Raw genomic sequence first — 25,315 nt, 5'->3', positions numbered from 1 at the left:
GAGAGCACTCTGGTTAATCTAAAAACATAGTGGCTGGGGTTGGGGGGAGTAATGGGGGGATGGAGACAACTACACTTGAACAAAAATTTTTAAAAAGTTAAAAAACAACATAAGGTGGCATGAAAAAAATTTAAAGTAAGTTACAAGGTAAGAAGCTATCCCAAATGAGATTTAGGTATGACTCTCTTAAGAACAAGAAGTAACTTGTTTCATGCATGTTCAACTGATAAAATGAAGAATGGAATTAAATGGAAACAGAGTGGAATGGATTTGACAATGAACAAAAAAGGCACTTGCTGAAGGTCAGAAAGTGGTATTACCAAATGCTGTCACTGGAGCCTCTTTTACAGGTGTAACAGGTTCAAGGACTGTAGCAGGAGCTGACCAAAAACATTAATAAAAATCATTGAAATGGTAAACATTTGTATTGTTTCAGAACATTCACTTCAAAAAGAATTATACCAAAGTAATAATGTGTCACGGGTACAAAGTAAACACTATTAACCCCCTAAGCTGAAAACATGGTGTCTCTGCACTCAGGTACCAATTTCTCCCTTGGAGACTATCTTTGTACTCAGACAGCTATTCCTCAGAAATGCCTTGAAGTTTCTCACTCACTTCAATGATCCTAGTGTAGGTAATGCAGCAAAGTCAACCACACCCATCTTGCTGAAAACTCATCTTTGGAAAGAGAACACAGGGGTACTTAAGAGGACCGTCAGTCTGGGGTATCTGTGGGACAGCAGGGTATCTATCCCTCTGCCCAGTGCTTAGGGAAAGCCTGACCATGTATGGATAGTTGTGTTTCTAACATGAAATCCAAACTCCTAAGTCTAATATTCAAAATCCCTTTTTGACTTGTTGCACTGCCCCATTAAACTGCAGCAACCTCAAACAAAATGCTCTGATCAACACTTAGAAGCCTGGCAGCCTCCATCAGTCAGAGAAGCCTCTGCCTTCTCTCATTGGCTTCTACACATGTCCTTCCTTTTTGTGCTTCTTCACTCCCTTCCCCCTATAAACTATGGCCCATGCACCAAATCTTTCACAAAGCTTGTTTTCAAACAGCCCATGAGAGCAAAGAATGCTTTTTATTTTCTACTTTAAGTGGTTGTTTAAAAAAAGGATAAAACAAAAACCTACAACAGAGACTAAATGACTCCCAAAGCCCCCAAATATTTACTATCTAGTCCTTTATAGAAAATTTTGGCCAATTCTGGCCTTTGGTCCTTACTTTGTTTACACAACTTTTATAGTTACCAAGAAATAATTTCCTATTTACTCAAACACACATCATTCTGTATTTGTTTCAGTCCATAATAAATATTCAATATTTAAAGCATGAGTACAAAGGGAGAGATTGACAGTAATATAGTCATAATAGGGCTATATTTAACACCACATTGACATCAATGGATAGATGTTCCATGTAGAAAATCAACAAAAAGACAGTGGCCTTAAAGGACACACTAGATCAGATGGATTTAATTGACACTTTCAGAACATTTAACCCCAAAGCAGCAGAATAAATGATGTTGAGAATCAAATAAGAAGTCAATGAAATAGACAGAGGGAAGATTCCAGCTCACCAAGTACAAAAATTTGGCTACCACCTAATGCCTCTCCAACCGTGTTCTCAAGCCCACTGTGGAGTGTCAGCAGCTGCTGATGCTGACTTGTCCCTTCACTTTGTCTGGCCCCCACTGGGATGGGTTGCCAGGATTACTTTTCCAAGACGTACACATTTACCTAGTTCAGTCTGAGGTGCTTCAGGATTTGGTGTGGTGTTAGGTTTGGGACGTGAGTGGTGAGTTCATTCAGGTATTGGGGAGTCAAAGGATGAAAATCTCTGGTTAATAGTGTCTTAGTTCCGGAAGCTGTAAATAGGATTATACTTGTTGTACTTGTTTTTCTTAAAGCAAATGAGGTGTTTTAATACTCTTCAACATATTAAGAAGTAGTGGACAATAGAGGATGACACAGAAGTCGTGTGAAGTGGGAGGAGCTGTAGTTAGGAAAGTGATGAAATGGGTGTGAAATGAGCAGGAAAAGAAGATGCTGATGAACGTAATGTGTCGTTACCTAGTGTCATCCCTGGAGCCTCGGTTGTAAGGATAACTGGTTCAAAGATTGTGGCAGGAGCTGACCAAAAATAATAAAAAGAAACCAAAGAGATTTTTGTGAATGCATGAAATGTCAGAAAATTCATCTTGCCACTAAAAACAAGGCTTCTAAGGGAGAAGGGGAAAGGGAGGGAAAAGATGGATTGCACAGAAGTTTTAACACCAAGAGGCAGGAACTATGGGGGTAGGAGGTGAAATGGGGTGGGGAGTAGGGGGTCACCCTGGGGTCTGTCAACCACACTTACAACAGACAGCCAAAAGGAAGCTGAGACTATACTCACTAAGAGACTAATCCTTAGTGAAAACAGTGGCATTTAATATATTGGTTTGGCCAAACAGCTCATATGTTTTTTTCTGTAAAATAAAAGACACATTTTTCATTTTCACCAATAAGTTTATTGATTCAGATATTTTGAGTAGGCTGGCTATCTCCTGGTATTGGCTTCCAGTGGGTAGAGGCCAGGGGCGCTGCTAAACATCTTCCAATGCATAAAACAGCCCCACAGCAAAGAATTATTTGCCAAAAATATCAATAGTATCAAGAAACTTCACAAACCGCTTTTGACACATTTGATTAGTCATGGCACCTTCTCCATACACTGCATAAATCTTTTGTGCGTGTGTGTGTGTGTGTGTTTCAGTTGCATTTTTACCTTTCTAGAAATTATAAAGCATTATAACACTGAAAATATTGCATATCTTCTTCCATCTTCAATATTAAAATGGCTGTACAAAAATTCACCAATTTTGATGTTTTCTTTTTTAATGCACACTAAGATGACAGCTGTCACAATACAAAATTGTGACACAATCGCAAAATTGTTTCATCTGAAGTTAAAGACAACTAGGCATTACTAGAGCCACTGTACAGAAAAAACTTAACAAACTTTTTGGCCAACCCAATAACAAGGTGAGCAACAACCTCTCAGTTGTTCCTGTGGTATCACATTATACTAGGCATCTTCAGTTCTAAAAATAGAAAAAGCATGATATGGTGCAGGAAAAGACACTAAGTCCACTGGATCAAATTTAAATCTTGAGTAGACACCTCAGACTCGCCCCGACTCCTTTAATTCATCCTATGAGTCCATTTAATAGGATGGCAGCATCAATCCTCCTCTGTCTGCGATGACAGCTTCGACACACTCCCTGCTCTGTCCTCCACTAGTCCAAATTCTGTACTGATTTCTTTCTAATTATCCTCGATTTTTTTTCCCTACTCTTGGCAAATATTTACTGTACTCCTAGCATACAGCAATGGTACCATTTGAGAACTTGTTTTACATTCATATAAGGCAGCATATTTACATGCTGCTTTATGTTATTTTCTACTTGTTTAATGCAGAAGCAGCTTTTGTTTACAATTATAGTACAAACTGACTGGGAAATAATACATACTTCCTGCTTCTGATGTATCTTACAGCTGCTAATATGGTAATGGGAATTTAGAAGGAATTAATAAAAGTACTCGACTTGATTGCGTAGGCTTAATGCTTTACTGAGCAAGCTTTATCTTGGAGACATGAATGGAATCAAATAATAAGAAAAGTAAGTAAAAGGAACATTTTGGGGGAGATTCCCAATAGAAGCATGGGTACTCAGATATCTCATGTTCTCCTAACTAGTAACTTTTACTCTTAATGGACATATAGGGAATGTACAAATTATGTGCCTAGAATTTAGGGTCCCAACTTAGGTAGAATACTTGGATTTCTCAAAGCAGAAACCACCTATTTACCCAGTGTAGCCTGAGGTACTTCTGGACGGGGTGTGGTTTTAGGTTTGAGACGTGGACGACGGGGTCTCTTTGTTGTTGTTGTTGGAGCTGGAGGAAGAAAATTCTGTATTAATATAGTGCTGATGCCTCCATGACCTGTGAATTGGATGATGGAACATGGCTGGAAGCTTTCTAACACTTCTCAGAGTTTCTTTAAGTGGAGAAAAGTTTGACACTTTGGTTTGAAATTTTCTCCTTTAGTATATTAATAGGCTTTCATTTATAATTAAGAGTTTTCCTGAGATTAAGAATTACATTACAGTTATGGTTAAGAAATAAAGATGAAAAACTCTCATTTTCTTGGAAATGTCCTTAATCCAACGCTGATTATGAGTCACTGCTAAACTTTGATGGTGTGAGAAAAGTTCACAACACTGTATAGTTAGTATTCACTTATAATTTAAAATGACTAGGTTTGGGCAAATTTTCCACTTAGTAATTTGCTAGGATACAGTATACAAAATTAGCTGAAACAGCAACAAAGTAAAAAAACGTTATGGAGAACTTGGAAGACAGAAAGTGAGCTACTTAAGAAACTTCATGGTATTATCATTGAGACTGTACTAGTGGTCTAAGAAAGGGATTTATAGATAATCACATTTGGACCTCAGTTCTTACATACAGTGCTGTTTAAACAGACTCATTTCAATGCGATGCAATTTCCAACTGGGATATGGAACAGACAGCTGTCCTGAATCAAGTCCATAGCCATTTCTGTTAGAAAGAAAGCCTTTTATATTTTAAGATGAATACTTTAAATAGGATGATAAATTATGACCTCATCATCTATATAGCACCACAGATGGGTTTGAGAATGAATATGAAACAGCTCTTGCTGAAGGACATAAAGAATCATTACCTAAAGATGTCCCAGGAGTAACAGGTTCAATGTCTGTAGTAAGAAATGATCAAAAGTAAATTTTAAAAGAAATGTTCAACACATGACAGAAGTCATCAAATTCTCTTGAAAATGAATTTTGCAAGAATCAGAGAGAAAAATGTAATTTGATAGTCAAAGAAGCAAAGAAAATACGTAAGTATCAAGAAGATACCAAGCAGTGTGAGAAAGTCACAGGTATTGACTAGGGCCTTCACTCTTAAGGGGAACAGGGTTTAATTAGGTGCCAAGTTAAACTGCCACCCCAGTACCACACCTGACACAGTTCCACAGGCACAGGAACCATATATTTACCTAGTACTGTCTGCGGTGCCTCTGGGCTTGGCGTGGTTTTACGTTTGGAGGGTTTTGGAATTGGGGGACGTGGACGACGTGTTCTTGGTCGTCGTGATGTTTTTGGAGCTGAAGAAAGGAAACTGGTTAATATCATATATATCCAGAAACTAAAAAAGGATTTATAGATAGCTCTAAGTTTTCTAAAATTTTGCTAGAGTTTGAGTCTTCAGAAATTTATCTCTTTATTTCAAAGTTTTCTTTGTCATCCATAGGCCAAAGAGATTTTTGGGGGGGTTCCTAACAGTTCTTCTGATAAAGAGTCTATAACATTATTTGAATAACATAATGTTATATATAATATAATCTGAAAGCATTACTATTATTGCTGGCATCAGATTTTCAGAGGCGACACTGACCCAAAAGAAGTCAGAAGCACAGCATGTACATGTGATGTCAGAGAGGGACCCAGGCGCACCAGCTACGGGGAGACTGTACTGAGATAATACTTCAGCAGGCATCCATCCCATTCAATGTTATCAGAAAAAGCACATTTCAGTTCTTAATATCCCTGGTAGACAACAAAAACACACTATATATCTTAAAACAATTTTCTGTTGATGGACACAGAGTTATAGATGATGTTTATGGGGCAAACACTCCTAATTGCATTTTAAATTCAGCTTTACCACAGAACACTGAGCAGAATCATAGGCTCTGTAAAGTAGGGAGAAAGCTGGATAGTATGGGAGATAGGTGCTCTGCACTGGCTGCATACGGTCTTATATTTTAGCTAAGTAGCTTGTTTTAGACATCTTCAATCCATTCAAAGCGAAGAATCTGGTTGAATGACAAGAGAGGATGATGGGAAAATCTTAGGAAAGAGAAAAGTCCTTGACCAAGATAGTAATGGCAATGACTGGGCAATGAGCAGAAAACGCACTTGCTTAAATACATAGAAGGTCATTACCTATTGTTGTCCAGGGAGCCTCAGTTCTCAGAGTTACAGGTTCAATGTCTGTGGCAGGAACTGACCAAAAGCAATACAATAAGCAATGGAGATTTAAGAAACATAGGAAAAAAATTACCTTGAAAATAAATCTTCTGAACCTTATAATGTTTAAAAAGCAGCTCTGAACTCTGGAAAAATAGTACTTGTTCTCTATACCTACCTGTACTCTGACACCCATCTGTCTCACAAAACAGCCGTGCTCTTTGCGTCCATATGAGGCCAATGAAAAGCTTTCCCCTCCCCATGTTTAATGATCTGATTCCAACTATATTGGAAACTTGGCACCAAAATATCAGACAATTAGTTTTATAACATGTATTTTAAATTACTCTGAAAATTAATGAAAGTCTCTGTTAGTATCTGACAGCCTTTTACTATCATTATTAATATTTGTTTTAAGGAATGTTGGTGGTCAGGAGAGTTTTTACAAATCTTAATCAGTTTCCTTATTGGAGATCTGTGACATTTATATGAAAGATAAACTTTTGCCTTTCTCCAGGATAAATGTGATACTCTTTCTTACTATTTCTTATTTATATACTTATTTCAAATGGATAATTAGATAATTATTCAAGCAAGAAACAGAGATGGTTAAGAAAAAGGCCTGAAAAGCAATAATTTAACTTTTTTGTCTGGATAAAGAGGATTCCTGTAATTCTATAGTATTCTGCAATGATTAAGTTATGTAAAACAAGCAAGCAAACAAAATATAACCAGAGACATTGAAACAAAGAACAAACAGACAGTGACCAGAGGTGAGTGGGGAGGGAGATAACAGGAGAAACAAGGGGAAGGGTTGTCAAGGAACATGTATAAAGGACCCATGGACAAAGCCAAAGGGGGATAGGATCAAGGGTGGGAGGTGGGGGGGATACGGCAGGGGAGATTGTGGGGGAGACATGGAGACAACTGTACTTGAACAACAATAAAAAATTATGCATGAAATTAAAATCTAACTCACTTTAAATGTTTCTTTAAATTCAGAAAATTAAATGTAACATAAAAACATTTTTATTGCCAAAACCCCTGTGAGCAATTACATAAAGATTGCCTTTCACTGACTATCCAAGACATACAGCACAGAGTTGGCTTAAGCCACTTCTGAGAGCATCTTCAGAACTAATGGAGATATGGCAGACAGAAAAGAGGGAGAAAGTGAGGACAACAGGATGAAAATATTTAAAAAACTGACTGCCTTCAAACACAAAAAGGGGAATGAATCCCTATTTTGTTTGGAATTCAGTATCATAAGATGAATTTGTCAACAGAAAGTTGACATTCATTACAGTTGTCTTTGAATAGCATGGAATCAAGAGAACAAGAGATTTTTTGAGAAAGAGACAATTCTGTACTGCATCAAACCCTAACCAGCTTTTTATTCCTGCTCTCCCAGATCCATAAATTGTGTACACAAAAACAGAGATCTCAGTAATTTCCTGGTTTGAAGATGGCTGGAGAGAGCACCTGTAACTCAACAGCATCAAGTGCTGGGAGCAAAGGACTGTCTGTGAAGGTGACCAAAGAAAGCTTGTAGCTGAGCAGCAGATGTGAGACTGCCTAACCATCTTAAAAAGGTCCCTAAGAATGTTGGAGATGAATGGAAAGAGTGCTGAATAATTGTTTACACAAGAAAATACAAGTAATGACAGAGGTGAGAGGGGCAAGCTTGAAGAAACACGGACCAAGAAAGAAGACATCCATCATTACCTATGCTTATGGCGGGAGAGTCAGTCTCAACTGTAACAGGCTTAAAGGCTGCATCATAAAAAATAAACAGAGATATAAATAATAAAAGGAAGCCTAAACTTTTAGGTGCTCACTGATGCTTAATTCACAGGATACAGAACCTGGTTGATTCTCAACTGATATAAACTGCCTTCTTGATAGGCTTATTTATTATACAAGATGTTTTCTTAGTAAGTTAGAATTTCATACTAATCAGAATCTTGGGAGAAAATTTCAATTGCAAAACAGTTGACTTTTCAGCACTATTATATAAATATCTCCTCATTTGGTAGGAAATCGCTTAGTAAATTGTTACTGTTTCAAATGTCAGTAAGGAATTTCAGAGGAGGCCAACCTCCAATTATGTGTCTGCAGAGGAAGAACACAGTGTCATTTTCCTGAATGCTCCCTCTTGGTGGCTGTTCCACTCATGTTCAGAAATATTCCAGGTACATAAAAACCAGCTTGTATTCATGACACACCCAAATTCAGAAAACAAAGCCTAAAACATTCTTTAAGAAAACGGAGTCTGTCAGTATCAGTTGTAAAATTTACTAATTTTCCATGCATTGATTTGTTCATTTACCACATAAAACATCGGCGTGACCACTTGGGATGGCCACGAACAAAATTATGGTGCTTGGGTTTCTACGTTTTGTATGATATGATAAATTATAAACATTTTCAGCAACATTCCCAAAGAAAGAGCTTCTTAAACTAAAGCATTGGAAATTATGTTTACCAGCTTTAATTGAAGGCACATCTGGTTTTGCTGTGGTTTGGGGTTTAGGAAGTAATTGCTTTGGTGGTTTTGAATCTGAAGGAGAAAAGGTACTATAATTAGTCCCATAGCAGAGCTGTGAACATCAAGATTAATGTTACTTGTACAATGTTTTCCTAGTTGTAGATCAAGGCACTGAAAGAAGCAGTCACCAGGCTGGATTTGAGGTACATCTGGTCCATGTGTGGTTTTAGCTATTTTGAATGGCTTTGATGCTAAATAAAAAGGTATTAAAATTAGCATAATGGTCACGGCTGCGACTATCAGAATTAGGGACCTACATGCTTGAGGAAAGATACTATATAAATTCAGTGAACACACAAAAATGTTTAACTTCTGAGTTGTGGGAAGGGTGGGAAATGTGTCCATTTCTATACATTTTTCCAAAAGGAAAAACAATTTGGGAAATGCTAAAAATGTGTCTTGGAGCAAAAGTAATAAGAACTATAAGACTTTTTCTCCATAAGTAATTTCAAATGCAATAAGTATAATAGTTCTATTTCTTAATTGATTTTTTCAGTGTAAAAACATGGTAGAAATTTGAAACTAGCTTAGTAGACCTGGGGAATAATCTTTAACACTTGAAATTATAAACAACATTATATGGCTATTGATTTCTGGAATTTTCTAAAGTAAAGCAGTGACAGATTTATTGTAAATGCTGAGAACTTATAATGACCTAATTATCATTAAACAGCATTTTGTACTAAAAACAATAAAACCAGCTTGGGACTTTTAATGTTCTCAAGTTACAAAGACCATACTATTTTTATATTGGACCCTAGAACAAGAACAGTATTTGTGCTTCTAGTTTCAAAACATACTTGAAAACATTTTTTCAAGGAGACAAAAATGCTGAAGAAGCCATTATTTCATGCAGGTTTTTAAAAGGAAGAAAGTCATACAAGTTGAATGAGTAAATCACTGAAATGATAATCATGGCACAGGAATAACATTTTGCCACTTGTCAAGTCCAGGATGAGCAGAGAAGGCCATGTCTGCAAAAGAGTAGATGGTTTTGTCAACACAAGGACACATGTGATGAAAAGACAGAGTTTGTGGAAAACCAGGAAGTTGTGTCCAAGACCACAGACCTTCCTTCAATAAGCACACAGGATTCTCCTAGAAGTTTCCTATCTTCAGGACTTCAGACCCAGTTAGGAAATGAGGAGACACATGGAGTGAAATCATGGCAGTGAGGTAGAGATGCAGTCATGCCTAGGTGGAGAGTGGGAAAAGCAAAAGTGACACTGGGAAAGCAGTGCAGGAGGGTGGAATTACCAATCGTGGGCACCAAGAGCTCCTGTTGTACTGTAGCAGGTTCCAGAGCTATGGAACAAAAAACCAAAAATACTAATTATAAGAAGGAGTGGTATCTTTTTTTTTTTTAAACATAAATTTTTTTTAAAGATTTTTATTTATTTATTTTTAGAGAGGGAAGGGAGGGAGAAAGAGAGAGAGAGAGAAACATTAATGTGCGGTTGCTGGGGGTCATGGCCTGCAACCCAGGCATGTGCCCTGACTGGGAATCGAACCTGCGACACTTTGGTTCGCAGCCCGAGCTCAATCCACTGAGCTATGCCAGCCAGGGCAGGAGTGGTATCTTGAGGAAGGAAACAATATTCCTCAATCTTTACTTAAACTGTGTACTTTTTAAAATGTGATTTTCCTTTTGACTCTCCCCCCCCCATTCCCTATTGGTTTTCCACAGCTCATCTAACATGAATATGCATCCTGCATAAGAGTTTTGGGTGCTCTACTTTAATAATATACTTAGTGAGTCAGCTTATTTCTATGTGTACCTGTAAATAAAAGTATAAATATATTCATATGATATACATATAGAAAGTATAGTTGCTTAAATATAAAAATCAACTATAATGGTCCCTAAAGTCCAGCTATTAAGGTAGTAGGTAGCTACTATATCAGAAGCTAGTGTAGTCTACTTTCTGTGTTAACTGAAACCCTGAACATTCCATTTACCAGGTTTGGACTTGGGCACATCTGGACTAGGAGTGGTTTTAGGGCGGGGTCGACGACCTGGTCGTTTAGTCTTTCGTGGAGCTGAAGAAAAAAAAATCAGCTACTTAACATAGAACAAACAAAAGTGCATACAGCTTAGAAGCACACTTAAGTTCTTCAATTTATTGTGGATATGTACCCTTCTGTTTTGCAACTTTCTATCATTATTTACTGAGTTAAGTGAGGTCTTCAATAATTTTTTTTTGGTCAAATGTTTATAAACAATCACTGTTCAAGAGTTCAAGATGTTCCCCTATTCTTCCACTTTGAGATGGAAAATCCAGAACTTTGTATAGCTTGGAAAAGACAGTCTCACAAAAATTTTTGAAAGTTCTTGTTCAACAGGAACATGAGAAAAGTTACTTCTAAAAAGCCACTACAGACAAAAATTAAAATTGATTTGGCCTAAAATTCAAAAGGAAAAGTTTTGCACTTAGTATTAAAAAAAAAATCTACAAATCAGTGAGATGTGTTAAAAGGCTCTGAATTCAGAAAAGATTTCAGGGATGGCAAATTTTTAAAATGAGATATAGTTTATAAAACTACAGATTTAAAACATTTTCATGAATAGGAACAAAGAACACATGCCCAGATGAATATTAATGAATTAATCCATTAATGTGAGCCTGTTAATAAAGACACCGGCAGTCAGGACAAAGTGTAATGCCCATCGCCCGCTCAGCAACTGTATTACCTAATGTTGTTGCAGGTTTGGCTCCCCGTGTTCCAGGTTCTGAGACTGCATGAAACATCATTAAGAAGGAATCAAAATCAAAGGAAAAATGATAAAATCTACTTAAATATGAAAATGCTGAATTTTTAATTACTAAATTGAGCAAATGTAAATGATGAAAGTTTTATCCACATAAGAAACTCCTTTATTTAAGCCAATGCCTGTGTTTTTAAACAAAATGAACAAAAATATAGCCAGTCAGTTAAGTTTGGAAAGAGAAATGGAAAGAAAATGGTATGATTCTTATTTGGAATATGTGAATGCAATAAAGTAACCAACAGTTCATGTTATGAAGGAAAATAGGGGTAATTGGCTAAGATGGTATGAGCAGAACACACTATTTACTCTCTTGAAGAAAAAGAAACTATAAAGATTGGGGTTATTTTTTATTTTTCTCTCTGTTAATGAACTTCCTAGTGACACAGCAGAATATTTAGATTCAGAAAGACCATAAGGTTTTTCAAGAAAATCTGCAAATGTTGGAATTTTGAAACTAAGAAAAACACCTTCAAAAGTGAAAGCACAAATATGTCCTAAAGAAGCCACAGTCCTGCAGTGGAATTACCAGACCAAAAGCAGTTCAGGACACAGTCCTCCAATGTGAAGAGGGACAATAAAGAGTGTGTCAAATCAAAGTCACTGTGGCTTGCATGCTGTCTCAGAACCTCTGTGTCAAAGAGCATAGGCAGAGAGTTGAACTTCTGGCAAAAATGGCTGACAGAAACATCTGAAGGACAATGAAGAAATAAGTTTTTAAAAAGCCAAAGTTAAGGATGACGTTGAGGGTGTAAAGGGAGAGATAATTCTTTTTCACTAACTAAAGTGAGAAAATTTCATTACCTATTGCCGACCGCGATGGTGTTGGAGTCTGAGGTTCCGGGGCTGCAACAAGAGCAAGCATTATCAGAGGCAATGAGGAAGAGCACCATCTAGGGCAGAAACTAAACATCTGTTAGCATAAAAAGTGTTCTCTCATTGATGACCCACCAGGTTCTACTGGCTCAACAACAGAACGCTCAACACCCACATCTTCTCCACAAACCACAATAAAAGTAAGAATTGAGATTTCTAATTTTTTGGTAGATTTTGAGCTATTTTCTCCACTACCTAATATTCTGAATACTGCTCCTAGTGCTTGAGGAAACACCCCATTAGAGGGAGGTTGAGGCAGCCTCTCCAAGGTTGCCTGGAGCTCCTGTCCACCTGCATTTTGTTTCATGCAAGACAGTCAGGTGTGTTCAAGGCAGTGGGAACAGGCAGCAGACCCATCAGACCTGTTGCTGTGCCTGAGTTCTGTTAGTTGTGAATGAGTTTTGGTCTGGCTGGATTTGATATTATTTAATGAAAAAGAGTTGAACTTATAGTCTAAAAAATGCCAGGAGGGTTCACATGCTGTTCTCCAAATTTACTAGCATTTATTGCTGGTGAACAAATTGGTTTACATATAAAATTTAGTCCATTTTCGTTAGTAGATCAACAGGAGCCAAGAAGCAGTCTCAGATTTCATGAAATGCTAAATAAATTGAATAACAATATTATTTAAATATTCTAACAGATAACAAAACCTCCAATTTCATTCAAATGTTAGGAGTGATGCACCACATCTGAGAGTAACAAACAACAAAAATTCTTTTGAAACTTTGAGGTTGCAGTTCATGTTTTAATTTCTATAATGTTGCCTCTAAAAGTATGAAAAAGTAAGTAAAATTTGCTACTGAGCATTGGTAGCCTTTACATAAATTAAAGAATACTGACTTTTTAATTTTATAAAGAAAAATCTGCATTTAAAAAAAAATTCCTGACAGACCAAGACCACATAGATATGGACTCCATCGGTTAAGCTTCCAATTCACCTGCATATGAAAATATTAAAGTCAGTGTTTACTAAAGTGAATCTGTGTTCTGAAGACTCCCTCTATTGACAATTTTAAGGTCTTATAGATAAAGGTATAAAAATATTCCATAAAAAGGCTGAGTGACATGCCAATAACTACACCACTCACCTCAGCACAAAACAAAGAAAAACACAACTTGCTCATCGTGGATTCATGACTAGCAGTGAGAACAACACACAATTCCATCTACCACACATAAAATTAATTGGAAGACTCTCCCTTTTTCTTTTTAGTGTGTTAAAAGTTGAAGAGCTAAAAGTCATTGCACTCTTAAAGATGAACTATGAAAGAAATAATTCTTATTGGATGAGGCAGACAAATACAGTCATAGTAAGTAGATGGCTGGGATTTTCAAGAAAGCACTGGATTCTGCTTATAAAACAAGCCAAAACCATTGGTGGTTTTTACTTGTTAGTTTAACCACAGAGGAAAACCAGAGGAAAAGCAGCCTGTGTGGAAAGTGAAGTGGAAAAAAAAAGGGAGTGTGAGGAGAGGGCTGGGAAAGGCAATGAATTACTCAAATCAAAAAGCTTTTGGTGGTTTGTTTGCTCTTCTGAACCTTGGCTAGAAACAGAAATCTTCAGCAGAGCTATAATGGTGGCCTGCCCTAAAATAAAAATAAATGGTTTGCAGAGATTCAGTCATTACTCTGTGTTGCCTTGATGTCAACTTGAGTTGGCATAAATTTAGCTGCAGATTCTGAAGCGGCTATATTTGCTGTTAGAGAAAGAAGTGTGGATATTCTTAAGTGGTTAAAAGGTAGAAATCAAAGGAATATAAATGCATTAAGCTTCCCAATAATATTCTACACTTTAAAAGGAAAATGTCAAATTAAGAAGTCTCTGCTCAAGCACCTTAGAATAATAAAAACACACCTTCCAACTCTTATTTGTATTAATGAACTCCTTCTCAGAAAATTTTTTAGAAAGTGCTGAAAATTAATAATGAGTCTTCTGTAAATTGCAATTAACATCTAGAGACATTTTTTGATGTTTCCAAATTTTATCATGTAATAACAGAAATAACTAGATTGGAGAAATATTTAAATTTGGTGAACCAAATATACAGTAGTATTTCTCAATCTGCTTGGTAATAGCCCTCTGTTCAAAATATAACATAAATATAATAGTTACTACCTTATTCCAAAGTCCCCAAGCATGATTTAAAAGTAAATGTGCATTAAACCCTTCTCTCATATAGCTCACTGTCACTGTGTTTTGCTTCTAGGGCTGTTGAGTTTTATAAGCTATGCCTCTTTCTCTAAATGGCCTCTCAGAGTAAGAATACATCATTGTATTTCTCTGACTGGGAGACACCACCCCTGCTCACACTTCTCTTGCCTTTCACTGCCTCTTGAAAAGGAGTCATTAGAATTTTTTTCCCTGAGCAGCTACAGTTTCTTCCTTATCCATTTCATTGTAAAAAAAAAAAAATCATGTCCACTGAAGCAGAAACTCTCTTGCTTTGGTAACTGTCCTTTGAAAACATGGATTAATGAAAAATTCATTGAACAGTATAGTGAAAAATACATTCTTCCAAGAGCTAAGGGTTTAAAATTTAGATGAAAATGATGAGTAGTGACAAAGATCCCATATATGTACTATTGAATAAGTCAATATGTAAACTGTTGTATAGATTCTGGATGGAAAAAAACAAAGATTTGGTCCCTTAGTATGTACTACAATCCTTATGTAGGGAATTGTCTCTGTTTTAGATTATATATACAGACTAACTCCTCCCTGCAAAAGAGCCTTCTTTTCTTCAGCAAAACACCATTAATCTCTCCTGAGAAGTATACAGAAATTGGTGCTCAGAAATCAGCCCCGGTACAGAAGGAAGTTATGGAGCCTCAGGAAGATACAACCCTCTGTAATCTTAATTTTTTTTGTCATAAGAAATTTTATACTTTGCCAAATAACACTGAGATTAAAGAATAAATCTATACTCCTACTTAATTATTTCTGTTCTCAATCATTTCCCTAAATTGCTGAGACTTCCCCTGGCACGAATTTTGTTTTATTTTGTTTCAATTTTCTGGCTAGAATTATATTACATAGTAAGATGAAGCAGAAAAGCACTGAAAGAGGGCATTATTGTTGAGAAAACCTGAAAAATTTTTACATTTACTAAACTATGGCAGTTCATGGTTGTAATATTATTCCAAGAATGCATATATTGGTTTATTTGAACTATTTCTATATAATAAAAAAGGATGTACCATAAGTTCAAGCTGTCCTATATGGCATCAAAAATTTCAAATATATCATAAGCATATATGTGGTGGTTTATCCCTTTTCAATGCCTTCCTCAGATGAGTTAAAGACATGACAAAATGCTTGCTAAATATTTAAGCTATAATTTTAAGCTTTTGTACTTTTAATACGTAGTCTTGAATCTTTAGTCTCACAGCCTGAAACTGAGATGCTCCAAACGAGGCAGAGTTGTTAGGGGATGGGAACCCTTCTTCCCTCTCTAGCTGAAAGGCCATTGTTCAGCGTCCCGAGAGTTCCAGTCAACTCTGGCACTGGGAACTATTTCATAGTCCCAGACAAGGGAGTCAGTCCTGGGTACATCGTTCTGTTTCTGTATTTGTTCTCTGGTGGCCATGAGCCTTATGCTCCCCACAGCTCAGAGTGATGCTGTGGTACTATCAGAGGGGCTGGTTACAATGAGATTTCATAGCATTTTTGCATTTTTCATGGCAAAATGTATCAAATACCAAAATACAAATCAGAAGTCCTTGCTCTAAAGAGTGGCATAAAATGACTTTCAACTTAGGTCTTGGAATATTAAATGGAAATTCGGGGTAATTACCAGGTTTGATATGTGTCACTTCTGGGCTGAGAGGGGTTTTAGGTTTCAAAGAAATAAATTGTGTTTTACTGGGAGCTAGAAAAATACAGAAACAAAAGCAATCAACAAATCAATATTTAGACTTTCAGTGTCTAAAACCACAAAAGAAAAATCTATACTTTAAGCGGAATGAACCCTTCATCTTGGGAGAGTTTGGAAATAGTCCATTAAAAGAATATTTCACAGAGCAGCATTTAATGGAAATACAGTGAAACCTTTCTAGAGTATATTTGACCTAACAGAAATAGCATTGCTGTTAAATAGCCATAATAACTACACAAAGACCGTGAATTTAATCTGTGCTTTAAAAAAAACCAGTGTAATCATGCACCATTATTTCATATTCCTCAGCTACATCTGTCTTCAAGCACCAGAAAGAAAAGACATGTTTCAAATAAGTATTTTCTGATAACTACAATGCTGTAATCTGCAGCATAAAGAAATTCTACTAATACCATAATAGTCATTATTCCAACTGTAGCCTGAAGTTGAACTTGAGGGCCTTATGCAAAGAAACAAAAAAGAGAGAGAACTATGTATAAGACCCAACCTCAAATATAATGATTTGGTAGAAGATGACAAAGAAACAATGGTTTAATAGCTTTCCAAGGCATAGAATGATGAATAATGCTGAGTTCAGATCCACTAACTGTGGAGCCAGATATCCAAAACCATGAAAGCCCGAGTCCATGTACTACATGAGATACTCAGTATTGCTGAAATGAGCAATTTAGAATACTGATTGAGACATTACAGGAAAGTGGGGATCCCGGATTTCCCATGGTAAAATGAAGTAACGCATCTACTAAGGACATATCATTTACCCAGTGTTGTCCATGTTGGTTCAGGGCTTTTAGAAATTTTAGATGCTGTTGTTCCAGGACTTTTGGTTCTTTCTGGTGAAAGGAAAAGAGATATTAACATATCCTAGAGACAATAAAAAGATATCTTCCAAAGAAGAACTGAATGGCCTTTCAAATATTCTGCCATCTGTACTAGTCAATGTTTATAAAGTACGCAGTGAGTAAAGTTTTGGAAAAGAATTTTCAAACTCAGTCATAATGGTATAGACTATATAAAAACCTGTATTTATATCACAATGGACTGAGCAAACCCCAACTTGCTGAGTGTGATTCTGAGTGTATTATTTGACAATGAAGAAAATCCCCTCTACACTGATAAGCTACCTCTACCACCCAAACTCTGTGCCTTAAAATATATTGCTCTCATTTTCTTTTTCCTCTGCCCAAATCCTGCACATATTTTAAGGTTACTGCCTCAACTCTTACTCTTCCTGACCTTCTACACACATATCATGGTCTCACAAGTGGATTATATAATCTTTGGTTGCTCTCTCACTATTTGTTACATATTATCTTTTAAAGTTTATAAGAAATTGGGAAGCTGGAATCCTGTCCTTTCCATCTCAGCCATTGTCCCAGGGGAAACTGAAAACATAGTAGGCACCAAACAAATAAGAACTGTCAGCCTAATAAATACTTAAATAGGGACGGCATACCAAGAAATAGAATTGTACTATATATCTCACTTTGTCATGTTGTGGCAGCAAGACTTGTTTCCAGGTTTAAACCAAAGTTCACTTTCAAGAACATCACATGATTTTTAATAAAATCTTATTAGAAATGATTGATTCTTGTTATTTTGGTTTATTAATTACTCATCTTTAGTTAACTTCAAATTTTCTAAAGAAACTTTAACCTATAGAATCATAGCACTTATGTTTATGGCATGGAGATGGATGTTATCTATTTGGAATTAAATATCCTGAAAAGTTAAAGAACCATTTATTTACCAGGTTTGATTCTTGGTGGTTTGGGCCTGAGGCGTTGTTTAGGTGTAGAAGGGATGGATGTAGTTTGCAGGGGAGCTGAAAGAAGATTTGAAGTAGATTTCATAAATGATGCTTCTCAGGGCTCAGTCAGGTTGTGAATGTAAACTTGTAAACTTCTTGAGTTCAAGAACTGCTTTCTGTTTCTTTGTATCCCTAGAATGCCCAGCACCTTGCTTTACTCACAGTAGGTGCTCAATTAATGTGTTGATTGGGCCAAAGGAATTAAATTTCTATAAGAGAACTGAAGGTACATTGTTCAAGTAAATGTACTGCTGGTGAGCACCTCTGAAGAATTTAAGAACACATAGTACCATTAAGGACTCAAAAGATGATTTACCAAACAGAATAGAAAGTTCAGAACTTCTTTAATTCTGTAGTGCTCGACTAACCTCACCAGGAGTTAATGAACTTCATGATTCCAATAATTTTCTACCTTAAAATGTAGGTTGTGTACCTTTCTTTTGCCCATTTTTTTTTTCCTCATGTCCAGGACTGCAGAGCCTACTTGGGACTCTTTATACTGAAACCTACTTTGAGAAAAATATTCTGACCTGGTGGTATCTAAATGTGCTAATTAAAAGTGAATGTATTTTAAAATAATTATCTATAATTCTGCTGCTATTTTCTCATTGGCAAATTTCAAAGAAGAATAGCAACAAAAAAATTCTTCACAATTTATGGGAGGAAATGAAGAGAAATGTTTACTACTAAAAATATTCTTAAAAGGACAATATAATTGATTCCTTTCTGTCACTTCATCTGTTCTTTCAAAGCAAACAACTATACAAATGTCATTAGTTACCAGGTGTTGTAGGTTGCCTTTCAGGATGGGGAATGATTTCCACTTTTTGAGGACCAAATGGTATTTCACTTGGAGCTGAAAACACAAACACCCCATCCCACCAAGTAATTCCAGTTAAAATGAGGTATTTTTTAAGAGTTTTAACATGCTTTTAGATGGTGTTACAAAGCACATGCTACAAGTACATGACTAAGGATAAAAATGCATGTAGTCTTGAAAGATGATGGATGAAATAATAATGTGAAGTGGGGAAAAGGTCAGAGTGATAATTGTTCAGTAGCTGACTCCAGGCAGACTCAATGCATGGGAGACAGTGATATAGGCCACAGGCACGAGATGGGATGATACGGATGATGACAATGTCCATGCAGTTTTCAAAGCTTTTCATTCCTTTAAAGATGGAAAGATATCTTCTATTACAGTACAAAGAAAAGAAGAGACCAAAATGGAACACAGATGCCTGCATTATAGGAAAAAATATGTATATTCAGAAATAGGAAAGAAATAAATAATTAGATTGATGGAAAGAAATGGTCATTTGGAAGAAAGGCATTCACATGGATTTTCTTTTGATGGAAAACAAAGAACAATTTTTCTGTTAAAAACATTACCCAGTGTTGCCTTTGGCTGTTCAAGAGTTCTAGAAGTTTTAGGTGGGACAGAATCCAGAAATGGATCACTTGTTGCTGTTGGAATAAATGTCAACATTTACAAAAGCAGCATAAGGCCCCAGGAATAAAATACAAATTCATGAGTAATAAATTATGCCTCATATAGGGAAAAAATATCAAGAACACTTGAGGGATTTCTGACCAACATTTTTAAATGAGTGATTCATTAGAATTGAAGATGAGCTCACTTTAAAAAATATATCTACTTTCTTTTCTAAAACTTTTAAAGATTGTTAACACTATTACAGATGTCTCCCATTCCCCCACCCTTTGCCCTCTTCATCATATATACTTTAAACTTTAGAAAGCATGATAAACTGTGTCTCATATATTCAACTTATTTTCAACTGGGTTTTTTTTGGCTTCTTCTATTTATTAACTACTGATTGAACCCACCTTTAGAATTCTGTTTTTTTAAAAAAAATTTCTGCAGTTTACACTTATTTGCTTTTATTTAACATGGGACAAATAATGCTGAGATAAGGCTACACATCTAAAAAATATCAGGCATACATGCATGTCTGCAAAGACCAGTCTCACTCACTCTGAATCTCCGCAGTGCCAAGTTCAGTAGGTGCTTAATAAACACTTGCTGAAAGGAAATATTGGACTGGGTTGAACTCACTGTAGTTGTGCCAGTACGTGAATGCCAAAGATTAGACCAACTGATCTTCTACACACTAATGAATGACAGGATCGCTCTGCAGCTGGATTTCTCACCTCAGCACTATTGACATTTAGGGCTGGATCATTCTTTGTTGTAGGGGTCTATCCTTTGTATTATGGGGGTTCAGCAGCATCCCTGGCCACTACTCACTAGATGTGTCAATGGCACCTGCTCCAGCTAGGACAAAAAAAAAGTCTCTAGACATTTCCAAATGCCCCTGGGGGTGGGAGAGACAAAATCACCCCCAACTGGAGAACCACTGCTCCAGAGAAAACTCTGCAGGACTCCAAAACCTTTTTAGAATGATTCTGAGCAATAGAGCAATAGACCATCTCCTTACTTTGCCTCAAGGGCAACCACCTGTCTGCATCTCCCACTTGAGCAGAGTGCATTTACTGAAGGATGGGAACACATGGTCACTCAATGAGAGGAGAGGGTAAAATTCACTTTCGTGACATGATTGCTTTTTTTTCCTGCAAGGCTCTGGAAAGCACACTTTTTCATTCAGTAGAAATGAAAGAGAGAACTAGGTACATAATTGTCAGAACACCTGGAATCTAAGGCAAGAATTGAGAGGTTGGGTATACCTGTGTGGGACTCTGATATTTCAGGCTCATCTGATGATGTAGGGCTGGAGTAAACATCATAAGCTGCTTTAAAAGAAAAGGTAAAAGAGATGTTAATTTTGAGTGAAAAGTTACATGACATATTTTAATGTTAGTCTTGTCACTAAAGTGTAAGCAATCACTAAGATTTGCCTCTAGTCCCTCTTGCCCTGAACTAAACATCTTTATATAGGAAGCCCTGATGCTGGCCTCCAGGAGGATGTGAACACAGTGCTATATATTTACAATAAAGTGGTGCCAGCTCTAAAGCAAAGAGCTTCCAAGAATATAAACATAAATGAAGTCAAATGGGAGAGATTTCCAAAGAAGGAAACAGCAATTACAAAGAGGCTGCACAAAGTCTACTGCTTAGTCTTTCTACTTAGTAAGAGTTACCACCACGCTATCCTAACATTTGGACAGCACTTCAGTTTGCAGAGCACTGTATCATATATCAGCTTATTTAACCCTCCTGAAAAATGGGTGAGGTAGACACTACCCCCACTTTACAGATCAAGGGGCATTATCTCCATTTCCTAGACAATGCATTTGAGATTCACAGTGGTGAAGACATTTGCCAGTGGTCACACACTGGGTTTGTCCAGCTCAGCATATTTTCCATTGCATTCTCAGGTCCAGGAATGGCAAAGCTAAGACCAGTTCTCTTCCTCTCACATTATTCCTTCTGCCACTTTACCTGGTGGCAGCCTTCTTTCTATGTTTCTCCACAATCTAGGTGCACTTAAAGATAACATTCATATTCTACATGAAATAAAGAAATCAGGGTGACCTTTAAAAAAAGGTTGGTTTTAAAATAAGGATAATTTTCATGTTCACATAAGTATTGAATCTGCAAGCAAAAACAGCATCAATATAGAAATGTTCTCTATTGCACCAATGGCTATCAATATTTTGACAGGTGTACAGAAGCTGGAATGTTGTGAAGTAGATGTTACTTTCCTTGCCCATTCAAAATGGCTGTGCAAAATAAACTAGAAAGGTAGAGGGAGCCCCTGGAAAAATTTACTCATTGGGGTTACTTGTGATTCAATGGCAGAGTAATGATTTGAAGCACTGCTAGGTGAAGCTGTAAGAAAGAAACTACCAGCCTGTGATACACTCTGAGAGGCAGATAGGACAGTGTATGTTGTATTACACACCTCAAAGGCAGAAAATACATTTCAGCTTGTAAAGGTGAGTTTACTGCTTTGCAAAATCTTCAAAAAACAGAAAACTATGAGTTAAAATGTGCAAACATCCTGAGAGTAAATCCATTACATTGTAATGTAAAGATTCCTTTAGCCTAGCTACAATTTTAAAGGGTCAGAGGAGAAAGACTAACCTTTTAAAGGACAGAAATTCTGGCAGTTGCTGATCTTAATATTGTTTTAAGCCAATTTCATAGAACCATCAAAGTCAGCTTTGTCTACTACTAGATAAATTAGGAAAACTAACCGACTTTTATTTCACCCTCTCATACTAGGAAAGAAATTATGAATTAATAGCTTGACTTATTTATATTATTAATTTTGAAAACAGCCACAACTGTCTTTAGTTTATCCTAAATCCCACATTTTCCTTCTTATCTATAGTTACACTGGACCACCTTTCTTATTTCTGCATTTTTTGTTCCAAAAGTTGATATTTATTCACTCTTCTTCTATTTCTTTTCCATATCTGCAATTTGCTGCTCTAGTCTAGACTCTCCAAGCCTGGCTGCCATCTTCCTTAGGTTACTCTCAGAAGGTACTCTAGTAAGGAAAGAAACCCTTGTTCCACCATTCTCAAGCAATTGCAGCTCATGTCTGGATTACTGCTTCCAAACATTTTCTCAAACATACTTAAGATTAAAATAACACATTTGCCAGCAGGCTTGGTCCTTGATATTTCTATTTCTGGAGTTCAGACAGTTGAGCAATGAAGAAGAAGAGTGCTAAAAGCACACAAACGTCACTTGGTGGGAGTTTTACAGTGTTTGGGCAGCCTTGATCAGCACTGCCACCTCATTTCGTTCAGGGCTTAAACAAGGTTTTTTTGACTCTGAAGTAAGAGATGTCAGAGGACAGTGTTGAAATGAAGCTCTCTAAAAATCAACAGCTACTGACTTCTTTACAAAACTCTTGTGTATGTACTCCTACCAGAGTAAAATGTACAAAATGGTTAGGTACCTCTGGCTTTTAGAAGGCTATAAAGTTGACAAATAGCTAAGAATTCAGGATGAACCCTTCTGTTTTTCAGACACTTTATGTGCTATCATGCATTATTGTTTAGAGGCAAATATCTTGTCACCATGTGTACTTAGTGGATGAAATGCTCCAGCTATTTGACATGGAGTGCTGTCCCTCACCTTTCATTCACAGAACATCAGTGAGACCAAAACTTAGAGGAGAAAGCTAATGTGAGTTAAATAGGTAGCTCCATTGCACAGTGATAAAAAGCAATAGTTTCATTAATAGTTCTAGTTTTTTTTAAAGCACAGTAATGACACAGGCATAATAACTAAATTTTACTTTTATATTTTTCAGATAAAAATATATGAAATGGGCCATACTACTATTTTCTCATTTGTTCATAACTTCCTAAAACCACATTGCTAAATTGTGTTTTGTTGTTTGTACATTTTATTTTTACTTAAAAAAAAACTGATTAGATGCAAATTCCATAATAAAAATGCTTTGATCTTGCTTTGGAAACCTATGATGGCACACAGACAAGTATTTCCAATGATCAAGAATTTATCAATTTGTTGTATTCCAATGCCATGAATATTAACAACTGTGTGAAAGACTGCCATGTTTAAACATACATTCTTAGAGGAAAGACCCTCATTAGGACAGAAATTGTGACGCCATGCTCATTATGTACTCTGTTTATTCACCCCAAAGCCTGGTGCACAGCAGAGACTAAATAGAATTAATCTACAAGATGCCCACTACAATGAACAAATAACATTGAGTTTGACAGTGTGTAGTTTATGCTCTTAGTAAAGATAAATGAGAATAAATGAACAGGCCTTTAATTATTCTATGATACACATACATGTGGGTAAAATCTGTCTGTACTCCACTATTATTACATGTCATATGCTTATGTGTCCATCACCTGCCATGAAAATAGAACTTAAAAACATACATGAAGGGACAATGGGAAAATACAATGTTATCATCAATAAATAGCTGATAAGAAAAGCATTTATAAACACCACACATGGAGTTCTCAGTGCCATTTACATAAATACATAAATGTCATTTACATAAATGCTTTCTTCAGTTCATGGGAAAATAAAATAACTTTCAGGTTAACCCTGAAGTTTGTGGAAATATTTTCTGCCAAAAAAAATGCTCATTAAGTGAAATCAAAGGCTGAGGTTATATATCTCTAAGAGGCTACAGTAAATCTGTAAACCATCTGCTAAACTCAAATTCTATTTTCCTGCTCTCAGAGCATCAACACCACCACCCATTCCTACTTTTTCTCTTCTCTGGGGCTTAATCCAGTTGGGTGGGCCAGACCCACGCTAATCAACACCTCACGGGCGGGCAATAAGGTCAGATGTGGAGTTCAACCTCTTCTCACCCACCCTGAGCAAACCTCCTGGGCTAGGACTTTCCGGCCAGTGTAGGACTCTTTAGGCACACTGATCAGTTCAGCTTCCAAGTCTTTAAATAATTCATAAGAGTGTGTACAGCAATTTACCTAAGTTCTACAAAGTACTGAAAGAGTTAAACACTGAAAATAATTAGTAATAAATTCTTAAAGGTGGCTCCCTTTAATGGAATCTAATGAAAAGACTGAGGGCTACCATCCTCAGTTATGACTGTCAAGGGAAGTCTAAAGATAACCATTGATTGTCTACGGGGAAATAAGTTTGCCAGAAGGAGTAGTTGTCTTAGTAATACTAAGTCATAGAACAATGGGTGGGAAAAAAACAGTTTGTGTGGACACCCTGTAGAAAGAACAGGTAGGAGAATTTTCCAAAGATGAAACTAAACACATTTAGTCATCTTGGATTATATAAAGAAATAAATCATTTCCTTTATTTTATTTGGGCTTTAAATTCCTCCTGGTACTAAATGGTGCTTTTTTAAGAGGACGATCAAGTGAATTAAGGAGGCTTAACTGATGACATTATCAAGTCAGAAACAGAAAGTTGATTTCCATCTGCCACCTAAAAGCATACAAGAGCGTAAGAATCATGTGTAAACCCCATCTGGGGAATGAGAAACACAAAGCATTGAAGCTGCTTCTCCCAACTCTGATGTCCACAGAAAACACAAAGTTGGTCATGGCATCATTTGGCTGCCTGAGCTGAGGCAGGGCCTGAGCCCAGTTTACAGAATTTGCTAGAGGCTGCCACTTGAACTGAACAGCATGGCAGAGTGAGGTTAACAGGATATTGCCATTCCCATGGGGGTGCAAAGCTTCTTCAAATAATGCAGCACATTCCCTTAAAAATTTTTATACAAGTGAAATTCAGATCCAAAAATCATTTGGTATGCTCATATGTGTACAAGCTTAAGAGTCTTTTTCTTCTCTCTTCCTTTTTATTAATTAAATAATTTATTATTATTATTATTATTGTTAAGCATCTATACTATTTCAGGAAGTTTAGAATGGTGGGAAGAA

At 36.5% G+C, this 25,315-nt stretch overlaps 1 protein-coding gene across 8 annotated transcripts in view; it reads right to left on the bottom strand.

Annotated features, from left to right (window-relative positions):
* The window catches only part of LOC123826727 (ABI family member 3 binding protein), a 243,861-nt gene that overhangs the window by 89,546 nt on the left and 129,000 nt on the right, over positions 1-25,315 (bottom strand). For 6 of the 8 annotated variants that reach the window (XM_045850740.1, XM_045850741.1, XM_045850747.1 and 3 more), the window contains exons 15-31: positions 20,672-20,737; positions 19,358-19,432; positions 18,747-18,821; positions 17,906-17,980; positions 16,917-16,988; positions 12,185-12,226; positions 11,306-11,350; positions 10,573-10,653; positions 9,871-9,918; positions 8,551-8,625; positions 7,791-7,838; positions 6,042-6,101; positions 5,093-5,200; positions 4,760-4,792; positions 3,862-3,948; positions 2,083-2,142; positions 321-380 (exon numbers count right to left, since the gene is read on the bottom strand). In XM_045850740.1, coding sequence (XP_045706696.1) covers positions 321-380; positions 2,083-2,142; positions 3,862-3,948; positions 4,760-4,792; positions 5,093-5,200; positions 6,042-6,101; positions 7,791-7,838; positions 8,551-8,625; positions 9,871-9,918; positions 10,573-10,653; positions 11,306-11,350; positions 12,185-12,226; positions 16,917-16,988; positions 17,906-17,980; positions 18,747-18,821; positions 19,358-19,432; positions 20,672-20,737 — 1,110 coding nt within the window. The remainder of the gene's footprint in view (positions 1-320; positions 381-2,082; positions 2,143-3,861; positions 3,949-4,759; positions 4,793-5,092; positions 5,201-6,041; positions 6,102-7,790; positions 7,839-8,550; positions 8,626-9,870; positions 9,919-10,572; positions 10,654-11,305; positions 11,351-12,184; positions 12,227-16,916; positions 16,989-17,905; positions 17,981-18,746; positions 18,822-19,357; positions 19,433-20,671; positions 20,738-25,315) is intronic. The other 2 variants (XM_045850745.1, XM_045850746.1) reach the window with 1 other exon arrangement.

This window comes from Phyllostomus hastatus, unplaced genomic scaffold (assembly GCF_019186645.2).
Source record: "Phyllostomus hastatus isolate PE091 unplaced genomic scaffold, TTU_PhHast_1.1 phas_contig_86, whole genome shotgun sequence".
Classification (NCBI taxonomy): Eukaryota; Metazoa; Chordata; class Mammalia; order Chiroptera; family Phyllostomidae; genus Phyllostomus; species Phyllostomus hastatus.
The sequence above is the reverse complement of the archived record's forward strand: the minus strand, read 5'-3'. Positions and strand labels throughout refer to the sequence as shown.